This window comes from Chiloscyllium plagiosum, chromosome 17 (assembly GCF_004010195.1).
Source record: "Chiloscyllium plagiosum isolate BGI_BamShark_2017 chromosome 17, ASM401019v2, whole genome shotgun sequence".
In the NCBI taxonomy this organism is placed as follows: Eukaryota; Metazoa; Chordata; class Chondrichthyes; order Orectolobiformes; family Hemiscylliidae; genus Chiloscyllium; species Chiloscyllium plagiosum.
In genome coordinates, this window is record NC_057726.1 from 68,156,254 (window position 1) to 68,179,946 (window position 23,693).

Sequence of the window (23,693 nt, forward strand, 5' to 3'; positions counted from 1 at the left end):
GGCTACAGAGGGACATAGATAAGCTGCAGAACTGGGCAGAGAGGTGAAAAATTATGAGGTGATTCACTTTGGAAGGAGTAACAGGAATAAAGAATACTGGGCTAACGGTAAGATTCTTGATAGTGTGGATGAGCAGAGAGATCGCTGTGTCTATGTGTGTAGATCCCTGGAAGTTGCCAACCAGATTGGTAGGCTTCTTCAGAAGCTGTATAGTGTGTTAGATTTTATTGGTAGAGGGATTGCGTTTTGGAGTCATGAGGTCATGTTGCAGCTGTACAAAACTCTGGTGCGGCCGCACTTGGAGTATGGTGTACAGTTCTGGTCACTGCATTATAGAAAGGATGTGTATTTAATCCACTATCCACGTATTGAAAAAGGTACAAAGGCGATTTACCAGGATGTTGCCTGGTGTGGAGGGAAGGTCTTGTGAGGAAAGGCTGAGGAATTTGAGGCTGTTTCATTAGAAGAAAATTAACAGGTGACTTAATAGAGACATACAAGATGATTAGAGGATTAAATAGGATGGACAGTGAGAGCCTTTCACCTCAGATGGTGGGGGATGGCTAGCATGAGAGGACATAGCTTTAGATTGAGGAGTGAAGATATAGGACAGATGTCAGAGGTAGGTTCATTAGTCAGGGGTGTGGAATGCCCTGTCTGCAACAGTAGTAGACTCAACAGGTTTAAGGGCATTTAAATGGTCATTGGACAAACATATGTATAACAATGGAATAGTGTGGCTTAGATGGTCTTCAGGTTGGTTTCACAGGTTGGCACAACAACGAGGGCTGAAGGGCCAGTACAGCGCCGTTACGTTCTATGATTCCTAAATTGACACAATACAACTAATTGACTCTACCACTCCTGAAGTACACAATGCTGCTTTTATTACTACTGAACATTTCCATGAGAGAAATGGCAGCCTGACACCTAATTCTATCCACACAATCATTAAATAATAGCTATAAATCTCAAACTAAAACTTTCTGGCTGATTTCAGGTCACTTGAAAAATATTATTAAAATCTGTAACTGTTTCATTTTGGTTATGAACTCAACATGAAATCTGACTGATTTCCCTCTAGATCAGAAAGAGAATGAAGTGGAGGAGCTGTCTGATCAGATGGAAAAGCAGGATCGGTTGGTACCTCCAGAGATAGCCGCGCTCGTCAGTGAAAGTGAGGCCTCTTCAAGACCAACAATAAGCCCAACATCAGAGGACAAAAAGGAGCCTGAAAACCAAGTAACTGAAAAAGCATTAGAGGCTAAAGGTACAAAACCAATTAGGTAGAATACAACAACAGGTTATAGTGTAATAGGTTTAACTGGAGTTAAACCCGTTGGACTATAACCTGGTGTTGTCTGATTTTTCACTTTGTACACCTCAGTCCAACACTGGTATCTCCAAATTACATAGAATACAGTTAAGTACTCAGTTTTCTAACCACAGTTTCATGGTATAGAAACTATACAATCTGCAATTCTGCTGAGGCAAGTTATTTCCTGAATTACTTTGAAAAATTCCTTTCTAAGAGCAAAACTGTGCCTGTATCTGACCATTAGATGTCCTTTAAATTGTCTAAAAAATATTTAATCTGCAGATTTTCTTATGTAAAATCAATTTTTAATATTTTGAACTGAATACACTCACAGAATCAGTATCTTATTTTTATTAACACTCGGAGTTTGCAGTCACCTGCTGTCACATACTGAATCAGGTTACTGTTCCAGAAGGATTGTTTGACCTTGCTTTTTTTTAAACAGTGTCCCTCATAAAACTAATCATGCGTATTGGCCACTATTTTGAAATCCAACCTTTAAAATTGATACTAATGTATATAAGACACACTTCAGCACATCCACTTACATAGGAACTGGCAGCAGGAGTAGGCCGTCTGGCCCTTTGAGCCTGCTCCGCCACTCAATAAGATATGGCTGATCTCTTCATGGACTCGGATCGACTTAGCCGCGCTATCGCCATATCCCTTAATTCCTTTATTGTTCAAAAAAAAATGTATCTTTGCTTTAAAACATTTACTGAAGTAGTCTCAACTACTTCCCTGGACAAGGATTTCCATAGATTTACAGCCATCTGGGTGAAGATGTTCTTTTTCAATTCAGCCCTAAACCTGCTTCTTCTAATCTTGAGGCCATGCCCTCTTGTCCTAGTTTCATCTGCCAGTGGAAACATCCTCTCTCCTTCTTTCTTATTGATTCCCTTCATAATTTTATATGTTTCTATAAGATCCCCCCTCTCATTCTTCTGAATTCCAATGAATATAATCCCAGTCTACTCAGTCTGTCCTCATCAGCCAACCCCCTCCACCCCGGAATCAACCCAGTCTGCATGCTTCCAGTGCCAGTACGTCCGTTCTCACAGTACATTATTTCTGACTTGGCATGACGAATACAGTTAATCATATTGTTGATTTACCTTTAGTGTTTTTAAACAAAGTTTATAGTTTGTGCTTTTACTGAGGGCCTCCTCTGAACAATGAAGTGATGTAAGGAAGAATCTCTGGTTGTGTTTTACACATGTGAGCAGTTATGCAGTAGTGAGGTGGACCATTTTCTTAAGGAGACAGTGTCGAATGTGATTTTGGGCACCTGACAATTCCTGATTGCTGGTTCAACTGGGACGAAGGAGCAAGGAAGTAATTGATCTTTATCTCGCTATGGGTGTGTTCAAATTGAATTCTTGTTGGTCTAGTTGGAATGTGCTCTGACTGAATCAAGAGAAGTAGGGAAGAGTGGGGAAAGGGATAACAATTTTGATTGGGGAACTAATGGAAATAGGAAGTGCTCTGGTAAGTGGCAAGATTGGGATTAGGATAACTGGTGGTTGTTTTTGACCGACACAGACTCAATGGGCCAAAAAACCTTTTCCTGTGCTGTCGGCCTCTATGATTGTATTGTTTTGAAAAGTCTATGCCTGCACTCCTGATTAAAGTTTTATGTGTAAGATTAAAGAAGCTAAGGAAGTTATTTTGTGAAAAAGGAGATTTACTTGAAATATTTGTGTGTTCGGTGCAGCAGAGAAAACAGATGCTTTTATCAATGTGGGCGTTGGAGAACTGGAAGTTACCCCTGTATCCATGGCCATTGGCAGGTACCTCGGACTTGACTTGTCCCCTGAGGGATGTGCTGCTCGAAACCGCAGAGGCATTGCCATCATAGTACATGGAGCTCCTGCCGCAGGTACAAGTAAATTCCATCATGAGCCCACAGTCCACAGCACATTATTAAATTAACAACTCAAACTAGACATAATCTATAAATTATCAGTAATTCCATCCAAATCCTTTTTGTTCTGCTTATGGGTGTATTATAGGATCCTCTTCCTTTCCCATCCATTTCATATTTCCAGCTCCATAAGTACATTTTCTAATATTTGTTCACATTACAATCTTTTGGCATTTAATCTGCACCACTATGTAAAATGGCAAAAGAATATTAAACGCTTAAAACAAGTATTATTACAATTTGCACATTCTTCTGGTAGTCAGTATTTGACTCCAGTTTTCCTAAACTGAACCAGTCACATTTGCCTGCATTTTGTCCATACCCCTCTAATCACAAAGTTATCGAAATGTCTTTCAAATATTGTATTTGTCCTCACCTGTACTACTTTCTCTGGCAGACCGTTCCATATACACACCAACCTCTGTGAGAAAAGTTGTCCTTCAGGTCTCTTTTAAATCTTTCCCCTCTCACCTTAAAACTATGCCCTCTCCTATTCTGCAGAAAAGGCCTTTGCTATTCACCTTGTCCATACACCTCATGATTTTGCAAACCTCTATAAGATCACCTTTCAGCCTCTTACGTTCCAGGAAACAAATCCCAGCCTCTCCTTTGGGGTGGCACACTGGCTCAATGGCTCAGTGGTTAGCACGTGTTCGATTCCAGCCTCAGGCAACTGTCTGTGTGGAGTGTGCATATTCTCCCTGTGTCTGTATGGGTTTTGTCCTGGTGCTCCAGTTTCCTCCCACAATCCAAAGATGTGCAGATCAGATGAATTGGTCATGTTAAATTGCGCATAGTGTTAGGTGCATTAGTCAGGGGTAAATATAGAGTGGGGGAATGGGTCTGGGTGGGTTGCTGTTCGGAGGGTCGTGGTGGACCTGTTGGTCCAAATGGCCTGTTTTCATACTGTGGGTAATCTAATCATCCAGCCTTTCCTTCTAACTCAAACCCTTCAGTCTCAATACCATTTTTGTAAATCTTTTTTGCACTTCTTCCAATTTAAAAACATAATTCCTATTGTCGGGTGACCAGAATTGTACGCAGTATTCTAAATGTGGCCTTGCCAATTTCTTGTACAGCTGTAACATGACGTCCCAACTCCTGTACTCAATGCCCTGACCAAAGATGGCAAGCATGCCAAATGTCTTCCTCACCAATGTGTCTACCTGTGATGCCACTTTCAAGGAACTGTATACCTGCACCCCTAGGTCTCTCTGTTCAACAACACTTCCCAGGGCCCTTCTATTAATTTTGAAAGCCCTGCCTTGGTTTGTCTTCCCGAAATGTAGCACCTCGCATTTATCTAAATTAAACTCCATCTGCCATTCCTCAACCCACTGGCCCAATTGATCAAGGTCCCACTATAACTTAGATAATCTCCTTCACTGTCTGCTATCCTACCAATTTTGCAGTCATCTGCAAACTTACTAACCATGCCTCCTATATTCTCAACCAAATTGTTTGTAGACATGATGAATAACAGTGGACTCAGCACTGATCCCTATGGAACACAGCTGGTAACAGGCCTCTGGTCTGAACAGCAAACGCCTACCACCACCCAGTGTTTCCTACCATCACGCCAATTTTGTATCCAATTGGCTAGCTGCCCTTAAATCCCATGTGATCTAACCTTACTAACCAGTCTACCATGCAGAACCTTGTCGAGGCCATGTAGATAATGTCTTCTCTGCCTTCATCTGTCTTCTTGGTCACCTCTTCAAAAAACTCAGTCAAGTTTGTGAGACATGAGACATCCCTTCCGAACAGCATTGTGAGTGTACCTGCATATTATCTGTAGCTGTTCAAGGAGGTCATTCAGCACAATTTTCTCTGAGGCAATGATGGATGGCATTAAGCAATGACACCCACAATCCATGAAAAAATGTTTAAAAATTGCAAGCTTCTCAATTATAAAGGTCTACAACTGGCTCTAATCCTCAGTTCACCCAATATTTACCATACTCACATTTATAGCTGGATACATTGGAGAGAGATCAAAAGCAGGACCTTTGACTAAACTTTCTCCTCCTCAACATAGATAGTTAAAAATCACACAACAACAGGTTATAGTCCAACAGGTTTAATTGGAAGCACACTAGCTTTCGGAGCGACGCTCCTTCATCAGGTGATTGAAGGAGCGTCGCTCCGAAAGCTAGTGTGCTTCCAATTAAACCTGTTGGACTATAACCTGCTGTTGTGTGATTTTTAACTTTGTACACCCCAGTCCAACACCAGCATCTCCGAATCAACCTAGATATGCTACAACCATAATGGTGGCTCCCTTTGTGTGACTGAACAGTGAAAGGAGGTTGGTTGGGCAGTGGTTGGTGCATCTGGTTCAGTGCCTCTACCTATTGAGCCATCGAGGAACGAAATCGTGCATAGATAATTTGAAGATATTAATTCAATAAAGACTCATGCTTGTCTTTTAAAATCATATCGTATGTTTTGTTTTGTTACAGGAAAGACAAACACTGCTGTCTTTCTTGCAAAATATTATGGAGCAGCCTGTTTGGTTATAGATTCTGTTTTACGGGAAGCGGTTTCAAGTGGTACCACAGCTGCAGCTACACGAGCTCGTGAATTGTGTACAAAAGCTGCTCTGGATCAGATGCTGAGGGATGCTGAAGAAGGTAACATAAGTTTGATAATAATATCATTTTAGTTAAACATGGTCAAAAACCTGGGTCCACAGATGCCAATTCTGGACCACTCATCACATGATCTCCATTTTCCCATACTTCCATTATTAGTCCCACACAAATCATAAAATCCCTAGAGTATGGAAGCAGGCCATCTGGCCCATCACCTCTCCACTGACCCTCCAAAGTGCATCCCACCCAGACCCATGGCCCAATACTTGTCTTTTCCATAGCTAATCCACCCAGCCTGCACATCTTTGGACTGTGAGAGGAAACTGGAGGACCCAGAAAAAGCTGACACAATCTTAAGGAGAATATGCAAACTCCACACAAGACTGTCCCCCAAGGCTGGAATCGAACCTGGCACTGTGAAGCAACAGTGCAAACCACTGAGCCACCACGCCGCCCAAATACTGAATAGGTTTTCCTCATTTGATTCAATTAATCTTCACTGTCAGTTCGTGCAACTTTTGCTTCTCATGAAAGAATTCCAATATCATAGAAATCTTCACTCAGGTCAAGAGAGATATAATTGTTTCTGAAACTCGGGTCCTGAATCTAAATAAAGGAAACTTCAATGGTACAACTGTGAGCCGGTTGTGATAAATTGCAGAATGTTACTTAAAGAAAAGATGATAAATAGACAATGGCAAACATTTAAAGAGTGCATAGGGGAACTGCAACAATCGTTCATTCCTGTCTAACAACAAAAGTACGGCTGGCCACGGCTTAAGAGAAATTTGGGATAGTATTAGGTACAAGGAACACATAATTTGTCCAGTAAAAGCAACGGATCTGAAGATTGGGAGAAGTTTAGGTTTCAACAAATGAGGACAAAGGGATTGAACACATGGCAGAGATTCAAGTATGAAAGTGGGGAACATTCAAACTGATTGTAAAAGCTTCTGTAGGTATGTTAAGAGAAAGAAAAGTGAATACGGGACTCTACTCACTCGAGTTTAGAAGAATGAGAGGTCATCTCATTGAAATGAACATGATTCTTCAGGGGCTTAATAGAGTAATTGCTGTGAGGGTGTTCCCCCATATGGGACAGTCTTGGACCCAAAGGCATAGTCTCAGAATAAGGGGACACCAATTTAAGACTGAGATGAAGAAGAATTTCTTCTCTCAGAGCTGTGAGTCTTTGGCACTCTTTGCCACAGAGAGCTGTGGGGGCAAAGTTCTTGTATATATTTAAGTTAGAGAGAGAAAGATTTGTGATCTGTCGGGGAGTCAGGGTTATGGAGAAAATGCAAAAACTGGACGTGAGGAATGTTGGATTAGCCAAGATCCTATTGATGGAGCAGGCTCGAGGTCTAGTTTTCTACTTCTTATGGTCCTATAGTCTCAAACAATTATTCGTCGCTAACAATTAGAAAGTGGGGAAATTTTAATGGGGAACAAAGATGGCAATCCAGTTAAATACAATTTTGATTCTGTGTTTGTAAAGGAGGACACAAATAACATCCAAAATGTTGTGGAACACAGGATCTAATGAGAGGGAGGAACTAAAGGAAATCAGTATTAGTAGATAAATGGTATCAAGGAAATTGATGGGATTAGAGGTCAATAAATTCATTTGACCTGAATTTGAGCGTGTTGTTGGATTCACAGTAATCTACTTCCCAGAGTACTTAAGGAATTGGCCTTAGAATAGGGAATGCACTGGTGCAGAGTCACTGGCTACCAGTTATTCATGTAAGGACATAAAAACTGGGAGCAGGAGTTGGCAATTTAGCTCCTCGAGTCCGATCTGATATTTGATACAATCATGGTGATTTCATCTCGCCCTCAACTCCACTTTCTTCCCACTGTCCATAACCATTCAAACTATTACTAAGGGAAAATCCATCTCTTCCTTAAATTTACTCCATGTCCCAGCATCCGTCATGTTCTGGGGCAGTAAATTCTATAATTCATGACTCTCTGAGAGAGGTAGTTTCTCCTGATCTCTGTTTTGAATGTGCTACCCTTTATCCAAAAGGTGTAACCTCTTGATTCAGATTGCTCAAGCTGCCTTATGGACTGTGGTATTGAACTATTAATTGTGTTTCTTTTTTAAATCCTCCTTTTAGTAAGGAAGACTGTAATGTTTAACTTTTTAAGCTTTGTTTTCCTTATTTTTCTGCTTTGTACATAAGATTCTGGATGCCTTTGTGTCTAAGATGACACTGTAAGTGGCAAATTGTAAACTTCTCCCTATACTAAATTTGAGTACATGTGGCAATAAACCTAATTCAGTTCAATTCAATTTAATCCTTCTTACATCTACTGTGTCAATCCTGTTTAGCATCTTGTATACCTCAATTAGATCTCCTTTCACTCTTCTAAATTCCAGAGAGTATAGGTCTACACTGCTCAATCTTTCTTTATAAGACAAACCCTTCATCTCTAACAAACCCTTCATCTCTCGAATCAATCTAGTAGATCACTTCTGACTGCCTCCACTGAAATCATATCCCTCCTGAAGTGAGGGGACCAAAATTCTACACAATACTCCAGATGTGGTCTCATTAATATTTTACACAGTTGCAGCAATACTTCCCTATTTTTATACACTTTTCATTTAGCAATGAATGCCAAAATTCAATTTTTCTTCCTTATTACCTGCATACTGATTTTCTGAGATTAATTCATTAGGACACACAGCTCACTCTGCACTGAAGCATTCTGAGGCTTCTTCCTATTTCGATAATAAGTTATCTTTCTGTTTTTCCAACCAAAATGGATAGCCTCACATATATCCATGTTAAACTTCATCTGCCATATTTTGACCCCTTCACTTAACCCATCCATATCAGTTTATAAATTTCTTATTTCTTCTTTGCAATTTGCTTTCCCAACTATTTTAATTTCTTCTGTAAACAGTACCTTCTATTAGCAATTTTTGAGAAGATTTGTAGCTCAGGTTGATGATAAGTATGTATGTTATCTCACTGAGCTGGAAGATTTGTTTTCAATCGTTTCATCACCATACTAGGTAACATCATCAGTGAGAGTCTCCGGTGAAGCGCTGGTGGTATGTCCTGCCTCTCTGGTCGGTGATGTCATTTCTGGTTCTCTTTTCCAAGGGAAAGTAGATAGGATCTAAGTCGATGTGTTTATTGATGGAGTTCTGGTTAGAATGCCATGCCCGTAAGAATTCTCATGCGTGTCTTTGTTTTGCCTGTCCTTGGATGTGTGTGTTGTCTAATCAAAGTGGTGTCCTTCTTTATCTGTATGTATGGAAACTAGTGATAGCAGGTCATGTCTTTTGGTGGCTAGTTGATGTTCGTGTACCTTGGTGGCAAGTTTCCTGCTAGTTTGTCTGATGTAGTGTTTTTCACAGTTCTTGCATGGTATCTTGTAAATGATGTTAGTTTTGCTGGTAGTATCTAATGGATCCTTTGTTTCATTAGTCATGGTTTAAGTATGTTGGTGGGTTTGTGGGCTACCATGATGCCAAGGGGTCTGAGTAGTCTGGAAGTCATTTCTGATATGTCTTTGACGTAAGGTAATGTGGCTATAATTTTTGGTTGCCTTGTGTCTGCTTGTTTGGGTTTGTTTCTGAGGAATCGGTGGACTGTGTTATTGGGTGCCCATTTTTCCAGAAAACATTGTATAGATATTTTTCTTCTGCTTGTTGTAGTTCTTGGATGCTGCAGTGTGATGTAGGTCATTGAAATAATGTCCTGATGCGGCTCCATTTTTGGGTGTGGGGATTATTCCTGAAGTTAAGTATTTGGTCTGTGTTTGTTGTTTTTCTGTAGATGCTGGTTTAAAGCTCTCCGTTAATTGTACGTTCAGCTGTCACGTCCAGGAATGGGACTCTGTTGTCGTTCTCCTCCTCTTTTGTGAATTATATGCCTACTTGCAGGATTTTGTTGATGATGTTGAAAGTTTTCTCTAATTTGTCCACGTAGCGGACCCAAAGTTTGGGTTGGGTAAATGGGAGGGCAGCTTGTTCAAGTCTCTGCGTTACTGCTTCCACTATGAGCCCTGATATTGGTGATCCCATAGGTGTTCCATTGAATTGTTTGTAGTTTTCTTTTATTGATTGTCAAGTGGGTGGTGAGTCAAGTGGGTGGTCCACTAGCTTCTATATTTTCTAATAAAACTGTTCAGGGATGTTATTACACACCTGTGGAGAAGTGGGACTTCCAAGTCATTAATATAGATTGTAAATAGTTGGGGCTCATAGACCTCCTAGTAACAACTTGCCAATCAGAAAAAGCCCCATTAATGTCAACTGTCTGCTTTCTGTTAGTTAGCCAATCCTCTATTCAAGTTAATAAAGTACTAACCCCATTGATCTTATCTCATGTTCTAACCTTTTCCGTGGTACCATATCAAATACCTTCCCTGAATCCAGCTGCTACATTTTCAGGATCCCCGTTTCCCATCTTGCTTGTGTTATGAGGTTGAAGGTGTGTACTGAACCTTTAAGAGAGAGAGAATGTTGTTCTGAACTGAAAGCTTACAAGCACCTGTGTATATGACCAGTTGGCAGTCCCAGGGTGTAGTGGAAAATTGAAAATATGTAACATTTGGCTGTGAAAGGGATATCTGAGTTCTGGTTGCTGTTTTGACAATAATTTGAATTTAACTCATCAGTTTAAATTATGCTCCAAGACTAAAACTCAATTGAGTTTGAATTTATTGTCTTGCTAACATTGAATCAATGAGATAATCCAATGTTAGGTGTATAAAAATGCGAACATTTTGAAAATTGGGGAGAGAGCAACTGCCATCGAGACAGAAACACATGGAGAGCTAACACCTTGCTCTCCAAGAAATTAGGAAACACTCTATGAAAGGTAACTTTCCATATGAAAGATACTTGCAGTAAAAAGAAAGACAACAACCCAGGGAGATTCTCAGCTGGAAGAGGGAAGACAGAAGAAGGCAGTGGTTGTGTGGTTTTGAAATTAAGTTGATGTATGTTTCATATTGTAACAATATATTGTTATAGAGTTGGAGGCAGATAGTAAGCAATTAAGAGAAAGGGGGGGCTTAGAGTTGTGAATACTTGTTATTTAATATCCACTTTAAGAGTTACAAAATGAATTGATGTTATTTTCTTTAAATAGTGGAAGTGAGGCAAGGTAAACTTTTCTGGGTGTTCGGTTTAATTAGCAGAGGGGTTCACTTCCGTGTCATAACTGTTTGGGATCTTGGGTTCGAGATTTGGATAGATTTGGACAGGTTTCGATAAGTCCAGTCTGAGGTTTGGGCAGACTTGAACAGATTTGGTGTATAAAACATCCCAGCAGATTTAAACAATTGCCGATTAGTGACCTAGAAGTTTAAATTAAACGTACTTGAGAAGATTTGTTTTATTTCAGTTACTTGTGGTCGGTTAAATTAAAAGTGGTGGAAATGGCTCTTAAGATTGCCAAAGAGGCTCTGGGGTTTAAAGGTACTTCCCAAATTCACCAAGAAAGTTTAGAAAGACAGAAGAAGGCCATATTTTTAGAATTAGCAAAGAGATTTGCAATTTGCAATTTACTTCCCAACTATTTTTGTGTCTTCTGTAAATAGTACCATCTGTATTTTCCAGTAAAACCGATCAGGGATGTTATTATACACCTCTGGAACGGTGGGATATCCAAGCAAATAGGTTAGAATTGGGTTTAGCCAGGGATGAACGAAAAGCTGAAATTGTCATGGAGTTGGTCAAGCGCTTAGGTATGTCAGAGAAACAGATAAGTGAAGTAGAGTTAGAAAAACCTAAGTTGTAAATGAGGCAATTGGAGTTAGAAGATGAAGAAAAGGGAAAAAAGAGCCATGAGAGAGGAATAGAAAAGGGAGACAAGGTTCTTAGCTGAGCAAAAAGAAAGAAAGAGAGAATTTGAACTTCAAAAATTGTGGATTAATCAGGAAAGTCAAGTTAACAGGATGGAGATGAAGCGAGAAGGTAGTTATTTACACAGATATATTAAAATATTGCTATATTTTGATGAAAAAATGCCAAAGCCTTCTTTATTTCATTTGAAAAATTGGCTGGGCAGATGGTGTGGCCAGGGAACTTGTGGGTAATGCTAGTTCGGACTAAGCTGGTCGACAGAGCTAGTGAGGTGTTTGCAGCATTGTCAGATGAGGGGTCAAGAGATTATGCAGATGTCAAACAGGCTGTATTGAGTGCCTATGAATCAGTACCAGAAGCATACAGACAGCGGTTCAGAAACATAAAGAGGAAACCAGGTCTGGCCTTTGTTGAGTTTGAAAGAATTAAGCATAGTAATTTTGATAAATGGGTGTGGGCCTTAAATATAGATAAGATTGTTGAGACTCTAAGAGAGATTATTCTCCTGGATAAGTTTAAAAACTCACTTCCAGAGATGGTAAGAGTTCATATAGATGAACAGAAAGTCCAAGAAGGGAGAGGAGCAGCAGAGACGGCAGATAAATATACACTGATGCGTAAAGTGAAATTTAGTTTCTGGCAGGAATTTCATTCTGTGAAGGTTAGAAACTGGGAGAAGAGGAAATCCTTCACTACAAAGCAAAGTGTAGATCATACTAGAATGGTCTACCACAGATGAAAAAAAGAAGCCCAAGAGGGTGAAAAGGAGGTGAAAGGCCGCAGGTGTTTTCTCTATACTGAAGTGGGACACACAAAATTACAGTGCCGGTGGTTTACGAAAGGCACTATGAAAAAGTGTTTTCATTGCCTGAAGGTGGAACACATAAGATCACAATGCTGGTCATTGAAGAATGGCACTGTGGGAAAAGACGTAGTGAAAGAGGCTAAGCCAGTGGGATTAGTGAAAATAGTGAAGGAAACACCAAGAAAAGTCAAGGAGCTGCAGGAGTGTGCAAGCCTAGGCAGGGGTTCTACCAAGGCTTCACCTCTGTGAGTAAAGTTTACTCTGAAAGAACAGGGGGAGAAAGGAAAAAAGTTATGATTTTGAGAGATACGGGATCTAATCAGTCCCTAATAGTAAGGGATGAATGTATTTGCACTTTTTCTGACATACTATCCGAGAGAGTGGTAATTTGTGGAATAGATGGTCAGAAGTTTAGCATTCCCCTGTGTAGGATCGAGTTGGAGAGCTAAATCAAGACGTTGGAATTAACAAAGTTAAAAATCACACAACCCCAGGTTATAGTCCAACAGGTTTAATTGGAAGCACGCTAGCTTTCGGAGCGACGCTCCTTCATCAGGTGATTGTCCTTCATCAGGTGATTGGAATGAACAGTGGGAGTGATTGACAGTGTCAGTTCGAGGAATACAGTCTGTTCTTGAAAACGATTTAGCAGGATCCAAAGTGGGAGTAACACCCCTTGTTGTGGAGAAGCCAAAGAAAAACCAGGGAACTGAGGAGTTAAAAGATATAAACCCTGGACTTTTTCCAGGCCATGTCGTAACAAGATCATGGATAGCTTAGGCATACAGCACTTTAATCAAGTCGTATCATAAGTCACAGCAAGCAACAAAAATTAAAGAGAAAGATGAAGGAGTTGAGGTTCAGTTAGCTGACACGCTGCTTAATGTAATGGTACTGGAAAAGCTGAACAGGTAGAGGGTCAGGCAGAAGTGTTTAGCCCTGAAAAACTAATGGACTTACAACAGAATGACGAGAAAGGAATGAGCATCTATTCCTGAGGGTTATTATCTTAAAGATAGAATCCTAAGACGAACATGGAGACCATGGCAGGTTATTGCAGAGGGAAAATGAGCGGAAGTGCACCAGATTGTGTTGCCGATAGCATACAGACAGGAAGTGTTACGGGTAGCGTATGAATTACCAGTAGGTGATCATCTAGGTGTGAGGAAGTCTCAGGGTCAGGTACAAAACACTTCAATAGGCTTGGATTGCATAAAGATATGATTAAATTTTGCCATGCATATCATACATGCCAAATGGTAGGTTAGCCACAGGCAATAATAAAACCCACACCTTTATTGCCAATTCCTGCATTCAAAGAACCTTTCATGTGGGTTATGATTGATTGTGTAGATCCCCTCCCAAAAACTAAAAGTGGGAACCAGTATTTGCTAACCATAACAGATGTGTCTACCAGACTTATTGAGGCAATTCCAATACAGAGTATTCAGGCAAAAAGGGTGGTGGAGGAATTGGTAGCTTTCTTTACCTGGTATGGGCTACCCAGAGAGATTTAGTCAGACCAAGGCTCTAATTTTGCTGCTAGACTGTTAAAGGAAGTCATGGATAGCTTAGGCATACAGCACTTTAATCAAGTACATACCACCCTGAGTTCCAGAGACCTTTGGAAAGGTGGCATCAGACTCTGAAGCCATGTTAAGAGCATTCTGTCAGGATTACCTGAATGACTGGGATAAAGGTATCTTATTTGTATTGTTTGCCATTAGAGATGCCCCAAATGAATCTATTCCATTTACTCCCTTTGAGATAATATTCGGACATGCAGTGAGAGGACTTTTGAAATTAATTAAAGAAAAATTGACAGGATCGAAGTCGGAGATCTCACACTTGGATTATCTGTCTGAGGTGAGGGAGAGATTTAAACAGGTAGGTGAGTTAGCTAAACAGCACCTGAAGATGTCACAGCATAGAATAAAGAAGGTGGCAAATAAAAACTCTAGAATTCGAACGATTTCTCATGGGGATGACATATTAGTACTGTTACCAATTGTAGGAGGTCCCTTCAAAGCCAGGTTTAGTGGACCCTATCAAATTAAGAAGAAGTTGAGTCAGGTAAATTATCCGGTATAGATGCCAGATGGGAAAAAGACTATATTGGGTGTGTCATGTGAATATGTTGAAAACTCCAGTTCCCTGTGAAATAGACTCAGGGAACTGGAGAACAGGTGTTAGTTACCGCAGAGTGAGGAATCAAATCCAGATGTTGTGCAGTTTGGTGTACCTCAAAATATATTAAATAATGAGAAAGTCCTTGAGGAATGGGATAGGTTAGTGATCTCTCTCAGGAGCAAAGAACCGAGTTGAAAGGTTTGTTGCAGCAGTGTGAGGACATATGCAGGAATAAGATAGTGAGGACTAATACTATTGTGCATGAGGTGGAAGTAGAGAATGCTGATCCGATAAAACAATGCCCCTACAGGCTTAATCCTCTCAAAGCGACACAGGTCGAGAAAGAAGTAGATGCGATGCTCGATGAAGATATCATTGAACCGAGTCAGAGTGATTAGAATTCATCGATCGTGTTAACGAATCAACCTGACGGGACTCAACGATTTTGTGTGGACTATCAGTAAATCAACACTAACAAAATCAGACTCATACCCAATACCAAGATTAGATTAGATTACATTACAGATTACATTACATTACAGTGTGGAAACAGGCCCTTCGGCCCAACAAGTCCACACCTACCCGCCGAAGCGAAACCCACCCATACCCCTACATTTACCCCTTACCTAACACTACGGGCAATTTAGCATGGCCAATTCACCTGACCTGCACATCTTTGGACTGTGGGAGGAAACCGGAGCACCTGGAGGAAACTCACGCAGACACGGGGAGAACGTGCAAACTCCACACAGTCAGTCGCCTGAGGCGGGAATTGAACCCGGGTCTCTCAGGCGCTGTGAGGCAGCAGTGCTAACCACCGTGCCGCCCACTAAGAAGAAGTTGAGTCAGGTAAATTATCTGGTATAGATGCCAGATAGGAAAAAGACTAGATTGGAGGATTGTATGGAGAAAATTGGACAAGCCACTTACATTACTAAGTTGGACTTACCATGTGGTTATTGGTAGGTAACTTATTAGAGATAGCAAAATAGATTCTGCGTTTGAAACCCCAAATGTGCTATATCAATTCAAAGCGATGCCTTTTGGATTAAAGGATGCACCAGCCACATTCCAAAGACTCATGTACAGAGTTGTGGACGGATTAACAAATTGTGCATGATGTAGTGATCTTTACCGAGTCATGGAAGGATCACACGGTACAGTTGGCAGCACTCTTCGAATGATTACAAGAAATAAAACTGGTAATAAACTTAAAGAAATTAGAATTCGTGAAGGCAGACGTGACGTTCTTGAAGCATAACACCGGTCATGGAAGGTTAACCCCAAGAAACGTGAAGCTGAAAGCAATTGAGGAATTTCCACAGCCATCCTCAAAGAAAGAGATACTTCCATTTTTGGGACTAAGCGGATTCTACTAGAAATTTCTTTAGATTAGATTAGGTTACTTACAGTGTGGAAACAGGCCCTTCGGCCCAACAAGTCCACACTGACCCTCCGAAGAGCAACCCACCCAGACCCATTCCCCTACATTTACCCCTTCACCTTACACTACGGGCAATTTAGCGTGGCCAATTCACCTAACCTGCACATTTTTGGACCATGGGAGGAAACCGGAGCACCCAGAGAAATCCTGCGCAGACACTGGGCGAATGTGCAAACTCCACACAGACAGTTGCCTGAGGCGGGAATTGAACCCGGGTCTCTGGCTGTGTAGTGGCACCGCTAACAGATTTACTAAAGAAGAACACAAAATTTAAGTGGACAGAACAATGCCAGGAGACATTTGAGAATTTAAAAGCAGTATTAACCGCCAAACCAGTTCTGGCTACACCAAAACATTTGAAACCCTTCAAAGTTGCAATCGATGCTAGCGATGTAGGAATTAGAGCTGGACTACTACAGGAAGATGATGGTGAATTGAACAGCCAATTGGTTACTTTTCAAATTTACTCAACACCCACCAGAGAAAACATTCTACCATTGAAAATGAAGTATTGAGTTTGCTACTGGCCTTACAACATTTTAATGTTTATGTGGTGAACACGGACCACAGTCCTCTGACATTCTTGGAAAGATTTAAAGACAAAAATATGAGACTATTTCATTGGAATCTTATGTTACAGACTTTTACAAATTGTTTATGTTGCGGTTAGTAAAAATGTGATAGCAGATGTGTTATTGTGAATTTAAAGAATGTGTAGATAAGATTGGACAGATCTCGATGATATATACATCTGCAGAAATTAATATGTAAAGTATAGCTTAGAATAATGACCTATGTATTTCATCGTAATGGGACTTAGAACAAAAAAAAATCTTTTCATTATGATGGTTCTTTTTGTTCTTAAGTGGGGAAGTGTTATGAAGTTGAAGACGTGTACTGGACCTTTAAGAGAGGGACAATGCTGTTCTGAACTGAGAGCTTATAAGTACCTGTGTATATCACTCGATGGCAGTCCCAGAATGTACTGGAAAATTGAAAATGTGTAACATTTGTCTGTGAAAGGGATACCTGAGTTTTGGTTACCTTTGCTCTTTTTACGATATTTTGAGTAATTCTTTTCTGATTTTTAAAATAAAGTTTTCTATCTTCCATTCTTTCACTCACCTTTGTAGTATGGTATGCTTTAGCTTTATCTTTAACGTCCTGGTTAGGCATGGATGTTTTTACCTTACAATTAAAATACAATCTTTCTTCTTCTGTGAAATGTAAGGAACTGAATATCTCCTTAAGGATCTACCATTGCTCATCAACTGTCTTACCTTTTTGTCTTCCTGTCTAGTAATTCCCTTAGATTAACTCCAGAACACTAGCATGGGACTCTAGTTTCTCACCATCAAACTAAATTTGAAATCTTAGCATCCTATGATCAGTCTTCACTTGTGGATCCTTTACTATGAGATCACTGATTAACTCCCCTTCATTAGATAATATCAAATCCAGAACAGCCTGATCCATGATTGATTCCCCAACATATTGCTCCATGAAATAATCTCTAATAAATTCAACAAACTCTCCCCTGAAGGTCTCCTTGCCAATTTGATTAATATAGTCTATATGCACATTTAAATCAATCATGATTGACATTGTACCTTTCTTACAAGGCCCCAGTATTCCCTGTTTTGTGCCATGTCCCACTGTGGAACTACCATTTCAGGACAATAAGTGAATTAGAATTAGGTTTTATTGTCTCAAGTACAGGGCTACGAGTACAGTGAAAACTTTGCAAAATTGTCATTCATAGCACCATCTTAGGTTCGAGGTACAAAATCATAGATTAAAAAGTAAACACAATGCAAGATTTTGTCACAAAGTAAAGTGAGTATATTCTTGTTCCCAGTTAAAAAATGTCTTGGAGGATTGATTCTGTAGCTTTCATGGTTGAATATTGTTTCACATCCAAAGAACTATAAAGTCAGCTATACTTTTCTATAGAAGGAAAACAGGAGGCATTTACAAATATTTGTCTGGATCATAAAAGTTTTGAGATGTCTCCCTGCTATCAAATGTGATCATTTATTATTTCAGTGTCACAAAGTGCAGTCACGCGATATTCATCAATTGGAATTGGAGGTACAACTGTTAATGAAACAAATAAACAAACACCTGATGGAAGCCCTAACTCTGAGTTCAAACTTCCACATTTCTCATCAGCCATTCATCGTAAAAGTAGCATGAACACTTTAAAGTCAAGTCATAATATCCAGAAGCAGCAAAATGACGTCGTAACTTCACAGGTAGAGTACTGATACATTAATATAAAGATACTTGGTGTAAAGGATTTGTTTTAATGTTTTTACCAAATTAGAGTAACCAGAAGCTGAATCAGCTTTATTGCTTTAATTAACATTTGACATACTAACATTATAGTAGGGATTGGTTAGCTCAGTTGGCTGGAAGGCTGGTTTGCAATGCAGAACGATATCAACATTGCATGTTCAATTCTTGCAATAGCTGAGGTCACCATGAAGGACACTACTTCTCAACCTCTTCCCTCACCTGAAGCATGGTGCCTGTCAGGTTAAAAGATCACTTCTAATGAGAGAGTAGCCATGTGATCCAGTAGAACTAATGCAACTTTATTTTTAACATTATAATAAAGTTGTGAGTATTCTGAAAAACATATATTTTGCCAAAAGTTTTTGTCTTGCACTCGCCAGGACAAATTGTTAGAAATATCAAAGTTAAGGGAAAATAAAACTTTCACAGTGAGAGAAAGGTGCTGATCAATTGGCAAGATGATTCTGACTGGTCGAGGCATTGCAATGGGGAATGCACCAGTTAGATGATGAATGACAGTTAACTGTTAAACTTTGAATTTTAAATTTTGAACCAAGCAGGTGACTCTGATTGGTCAAGACATTATCTTGAGAATGAACCAGAGAATGGTTGCTCCCTATTTTGTTGAACTGAAACAGGCATAGCTTGAGTAATGTTCCTTTTGTCAGTGAAGAACAGGCCTGCAAGCATATTGATACATGTACCTTCCAAATGCAGAAATGCACCACACTGTGAGCTCAACTACCAATCCTCAACAAAAGGATCCATTTGTTTCAACTCTTTGCACACAAGATCATTAAGCAAATTCTGTCCAGTTTCAGAATAACATTTCATGTTGGAAACTATAGAAGCATAGAAAATAGATACAGGAGTAGTCCATTTGGCCCATCAAGCCTGCACTACCATTCAATACGATCATGCAATCTCAAGTTCTTATTTCTGCCCTTTCCCCATACCCCTTCATCCCTTTAGCTATAAGAGCCATATCCAGCTCCATCTTGAATATATTTAATGAGCTGGCCCCAACAGCTTCCTGTGGAAGAGAATTCCACAGGTTCAAAACTCTGAGTGACAAAATTCTTCTTCATCTCATTCCTGAATGGCCACCCCTTATTCTTAGAGTGTGGACTTGCTCAACATCAGGCACATTCTTACCACATCTAGCCTGCCCAGTCCCACCAGGATTTTATATGTTTCTATGAGATCCTCCCCATTCTTCTAAATTCCAGCAGATATAAGCCTAGTTGATCCAGTCTATCCTCAATGTCAGTCCTGCCATCCCAGGAATCAGTCTGATGAACCTTTGCTGGACTCTCTCAATAGCAAGCATGTCTTTTCTCAGACTTGGAGACCAAAGCTGCACTCAATACTCAAGGGGTAGCCTCACCAAAACTCTGGATAACTGCAGCAAGACATCCTTACTCCGATACACAAATTGATTCACTCTGAAGGCCAGCTTTCCTCACTACCCACTGCACCTACATGCCAATCTTCAGCGACTGCTCCACATTGATTCCCAGGTCTCATTGCACCTCACCTTTCTTAAACTGCCACTGTTCAAATAATAATCTGCCTTCCTGTTTTTGTGACCTAAGTGGGTAACGTCACATTTACCCACTCAGCCAGCCTGTCCAAGTCACCCTGCAGCCTCTAAGCATCATCCTCACAGCACACACTGCCACCCACCTTAGTGTCATCTGCAAATTTGGAGATATTGCATTTAATTCCTTCCTCCAAATCGTTAATGTATATTGTGAACAGCTAAGGTCCCAGCACTGAGCCTTACACTTGTCACTACCTGCCACTCTGAAAAGGATCCATTTGTTTCAACTCTCTGCTTTCCTATCTGCTAACCACTTCCATATCCATGTCAATACACTACCTCTGATGCCATGAGCTTTAATTTTCCTTAAAGCTGTTCCTTGTGTGGAACCTTGTGAAAAGTCTTGTGAAAGTCCAGAAACACAATATCTACTGATTCACCCTGTCTACTGTACTGATCACCTCCTCAAAACATTACAGAAGATTTATCAAATATGATTTCCCCTTAATGAATCCATGTTGACTGGGACCATCAGTTCCATTTCCTGACTAATAAGGTATGCATTTTGTGAGTTGTAGAGTGTTCCCACTTATTTATATCCCTATGCCTTGTTTGACTTCCTCAGATCTATCACGCCACATTTCTCTGGATTGAATTCTACTTGCCACTTTTTTGCCAATGATATCTTCCCATAGTCAATAAATGTCGTCATTGGCAACCATAAGTTTGATTTTTGTGTTACTTGCAGAAGTCTTGATCATACCCCTACATTTAGGTCTAAAAACCAGGGATCTATTACTGAGTCATGCAGAACCCTACTGGAAGCAGCTTTCTAATGTCAATAAACATTACAACATTATTTCAAACATTACACTTTATTTCCTGCCACTCAACAAGTTTTGCATGCAGTTTGATGCTGTGGATTTTTTTTTAAAACTAAGTGTAACCTTTTCAAGAGCATTGCTCAAATCCATATTGACGCTCATCCATCCTTGTTTTGAATATTTTTGAAGATATTCGTTTAACCTTTGTCAGGAATTTTAACTCCACAGGAGTTAGCTGAGTGTCACTGAGAAACAATTTTTAAATCTCTCATTCCCCTCCAATGCATCCACTTATGGTTTTAATCACCAACGTATTCCTTGGAGACAGGCTAAAGTAAAAGTTTTTAAGGAGAATGCATGATCTCATTTTGACAGGATTTGTTTTTGAAAACTCAGGGAGGTTAGAATCCTCAAAGGTCATGAACCCTGCTATGCAAAAGGAGGCTATAACATAGAATTATTTAGGATTAAATGGGTTGTACTGCACGTAAACAGGCCCATGTCTTCTTCAATGATAATGTTCAGGAGAGATTTAATAGAGATGTTCAAAAATGAATAGATTATGATTGAGTACATAAGGAGAAACAGTTCCCATTAGGAGAAGAGTTAGTAACCACAGGTCCAGCAGCACTGTTGGTCTATCTATTTGGTGTAAGTAGAACTCAAGAAGTTTGGGTATGAATGTGTGGGGAGAATGGTGTACTTGCAGATAGGCTTGAGGTAAAGAGAACTTGAAAAGGACTGTCCCTCTGGATGTCCCCAGAACCTGCCAGCATTTACAGTCATAAAGGCCTCCAGCACGGACACAGGCCATCTGGCCCAAACCGGTCCATGCTGAGCAAAATGTCCATCCACGCTAACCCCGTTACCCTGCACTTGGCCCATATCCTTCTAAACCTTTCCTATCCGTATATTTGTCCAAATGCCTTTTAAACGTTTATGTACCCGCCTTAACCACTTCCGCTGGTAGCTCATTCCATATGTGTACAACCCTCTGTAAAGAAAGTTGCTCCTCAGATTCCCTTTTATTCTTTCCCCTCTAATCTTAAACTGATGCCCTGTAGTCCTTGATTCCCAACCCTGGGAAAAAGACTGAGGGCACTCACCCTATCCATGTATCTCATGATCTTTTATACTTCTATAAGATCCCCTTCAGCCTCCTACGCTCTAAAGAAAAATGTCTGAGCTTGTCCAGCCTCTCCCTATAACTCAGACAGTTGAGTCCAGGCAACATCTTTGTAAATTTCTTCTGCACTCTTTCCAATTGAAAAATATCCTTCCTCTAGCAAGGTGACCAAAACTGAACACAATACTCCAAGTGCGGCCTGACTAACGACCTGTACAACTGCAACATGACTTCTATACTCAGTGTCCTGACTGATGAAGGCCAGTGTGTCAAAAGCCTTCTTCACTGCCCTGTCTACCTGTCACTCCACTTTCAGAGAACCGTGCACCTGAACTCCAAGGTCCCTCTGTTCCACTACATGCCTTAAGGCGCTACCATTCACCGTGAAACTCCTACCTTGATTTGACTTTCCAAAATGCAAGACCTCACATTTATCCATATTAAAGTCCATTTGCCATTTCGTGGCCCACTTCCCCAGCTGATCAAGGTCCTGCTACAATATCTGTTAACCTTCCTCACTATCCACAATACCACTTATTTTAGTGTCATCTGTAAACCTACTAATCATGCCTTGTACATTCTCATCCGAGTCATTGATATAGATAACAAACAGTAATGGGCCCAGCACCAACCCCTGAAACACTGTACTAGTCACAGGCCTCCAGTCCGACAAGCATCCTTCCACGACTATCCTCTACTTACTACCATTAAGCCAATTGTGTCTCTAATTTGCCAGCTCCCTCTTGATTCCATGCAACCTTACCTTCCAGAGCAGCGTACCATGTAGAATCTTATCAAAGGCCCTACTGAAATCCATATGAACTATGCCTACTGGCTTGCTTCGTCAACTTTCCTGGTCACTTCATCGGAGAACCCTAACAAATTTGGAGAATTGCATTCTTAAGTTTGCACCATTTGGAGGCATAAGGAACATAAAACAGTTATTTTAAGTAATGCTACACATGGTTTTGTATGTTCTGAAGAAGTGCCACTGGACTCAAACGTTAATTTTGACCTTTCAGCAGCTAACAAAATACCAGTAGAAAATTAAATGTCTCCATTGGGGTCCAAGCAGCTGTGCTATCAAGCACCTTTCCCACCACCAGTGAAATTACATGGCGGCAAGTAGTTAACAATCACAACTACCACCTTCCTGAACTATTTTATCAGTCTTCCCACCTCCCAGACTGTCACCAGTGCATCATAAACCTCAGCAGAGCATTTCAACGCTAAAGTACTTCGAACATCCCTTTTATATTCTTATCATTCCAAGGTAGAGGAAAACATTTCCCATTTCATCGATTTGAAATATATTATGGACCAGGCTCCTCAAAGTATTTCATGGAAATAGCCTACATCCTAAGTTTTATATTTGGATAAAAGGAAAGTGTAAAGTGCTGTGTCCCAGATGAGATTTGATTAGCCCACCACAGGGCTTTAATCAACACACAATTTAGTCTTACAGCATAGTTAAAATACAACAAAAATAAGAATTGGCATAACTTTATTGAAATACCTAACAAGATAATGTATTATTTAACCAGTAATCATCAACTGTTCCAATATAGGCAGAATCTCCTAAACACATATTTGACAAAGGTAATTCAGCCACACAGTTATGATTCTCACATGCTGTCTCTCTCTCTCTCTCTCCAGTCCAGTAAAAAGTAACACCGAAATAAACAATCTGCCCCCTTTGATTTTTAAGAGGAAGCCTCACTGTCTAAGACTTCACTGTGTCAGCAGAGAACTCAATCTTTCACTTCTAACAGTCAGCAAAAAATACCAACTAACTGAAAGCAAAACTAAGGTCTTTTTTGAGGCTGCATGAGCATGACCCCACCTACTCATGGT

The 23,693-nt window shown here is 40.2% G+C and overlaps 1 protein-coding gene across 2 annotated transcripts in view; it reads left to right on the forward strand.

Moving 5' to 3' along the window:
• hydin (HYDIN axonemal central pair apparatus protein) overlaps nucleotides 1–23,693 on the forward strand; it is a 915,145-nt gene that overhangs the window by 615,291 nt on the left and 276,161 nt on the right. For both annotated transcript variants that reach the window (XM_043707374.1, XM_043707375.1), the window contains 4 exons: nucleotides 1,085–1,270; nucleotides 3,033–3,197; nucleotides 5,705–5,875; nucleotides 18,095–18,303. In XM_043707374.1, the coding sequence (XP_043563309.1) occupies nucleotides 1,085–1,270; nucleotides 3,033–3,197; nucleotides 5,705–5,875; nucleotides 18,095–18,303 (731 nt within the window). The remainder of the gene's footprint in view (nucleotides 1–1,084; nucleotides 1,271–3,032; nucleotides 3,198–5,704; nucleotides 5,876–18,094; nucleotides 18,304–23,693) is intronic.